The 1,469-nt window shown below is 35.5% G+C and overlaps 1 protein-coding gene across 1 annotated transcript in view; it reads right to left on the bottom strand.

Moving 5' to 3' along the window:
* LOC108766840 (uncharacterized) overlaps positions 1-1,469 on the bottom strand; it is a 10,949-nt gene that overhangs the window by 8,042 nt on the left and 1,438 nt on the right. Inside the window, exon 3 of the mRNA XM_018516371.1 lies at positions 846-1,224. Coding sequence (XP_018371873.1) covers positions 846-1,224 — 379 coding nt within the window. The remainder of the gene's footprint in view (positions 1-845; positions 1,225-1,469) is intronic.

The following is a 1,469-nucleotide window of genomic DNA, read 5'->3' as shown; positions in this document are numbered from 1 at the left end:
TATCGATGCGAATATCTCAACAACTACGCATATGATTGAAAAGGTAGAAAAGGGAAATCTGTTAGGAAATCTGGATAGGGGACATCCAATGACACCATATTCGACCCCCCCTCTCCAACCCTCTGTATGGAGCGGGTTCAACTTAAAAGTCTTAAATGGGTACCCCCATTTTTTATTGATTCTGCGTCGAAAAATATGGAAGTTTTGTTTGGAACATTCTTTTAGACTCGTGACAGATATCGCTGTAATCGAAACAAAACTTCCATATTTTTCGACGCAGAATCATAATCTGCAATAAAAAATTGGGATACCCATTTAAGACTTTTAAGTTGAACCCGCTCCATACGGAGGGTTGGAGAGGGGGGGTCGAGTATGGTGTCATTGGATGTCCCCTATCCAGATTTCCTAACAGATTTCCCTTTTCTACCTTTTCAATCATATGCGTAGTTGTTGAGATATTCGCATCGATAGATTAAAATTACCGATTACAGCGCCATCTGTCACGCATCGAAAAAAATGTTTGAGACAAAACTTTCATATTTTTTGACGCAGAATCAGAATTTGTAATAAAAAATCGGGGTACCCATTTAAAATTTCAATTTTGACCGCCGCCCCACCCCCGGGGGTGGGGGTGGGGGCCGAGTTCGGTGTCATTGGATGTCCCCCATCTAAACAAACAAATTTTCCCTTTACAACTTTTCAATCAGATGCGTACTTTCCGAGATATTCGCATCGATAGATTAAAACGGACCACCCTGTATATATCAAAAGTACATAACAATAAATTACTTTTATTTTTCCTATTTTCGTTTCTTTTTTGCAGAATAAAAATAAACCCAACTCACTTGACTTTCTTCATCACTTTCAATGGGTTGCAAATATTTTCCAATCAGATCTTTCCAAAATTCTTCTTCATCGTTTGACAGAAAATCCACCACGCCTCTTCGTAGTCTTTCGTCTTGAAGCCAGTAAGGGCTAATGAGGAAACTAGACCGATCCTGACTCGAGGTTGCTGATTCATGCGTCAAAATGTCACTTTCGTTATCGTCGACATCCTTGTAGAGGACATTTCCTTGATCACTTTTATCAGTTATGTGTTGTAACTCGATTCCTTCATGTATTTCCTCTTTTCTTGTCTCTTCCATTGTAAAATATAGTCTTGGAAATACATTAGTATTAGAAGATTGGGTAACGTCGTCAGTTTCTATGTTTACTGCATGTAATCTATAATCATCAATAATTGTTATTATATGTATATCTGTATTGCAGAATATAAATTTTAGAAATAAAAAAAACAAATAATTATGTGCAGTATACTTTGAATCTATTATGGTATATAAATTGATAAATAAAAATAACTGTTACAATGAAAAAAAAAATTAATAAAAGTTGAATGTAATAATGATTCTCGATGAGTGAATTTCATAATAATTATAAATAATAATACTAGAATGTAACTGCCTATTACG

The sequence above is a fragment of the Trachymyrmex cornetzi genome, unplaced genomic scaffold, assembly GCF_001594075.2.
Source record: "Trachymyrmex cornetzi isolate Tcor2-1 unplaced genomic scaffold, Tcor1.1 scaffold636, whole genome shotgun sequence".
Lineage (NCBI taxonomy): Eukaryota > Metazoa > Arthropoda > Insecta > Hymenoptera > Formicidae > Trachymyrmex > Trachymyrmex cornetzi.
This window is presented reverse-complemented; position numbering and strand designations above follow the sequence as displayed.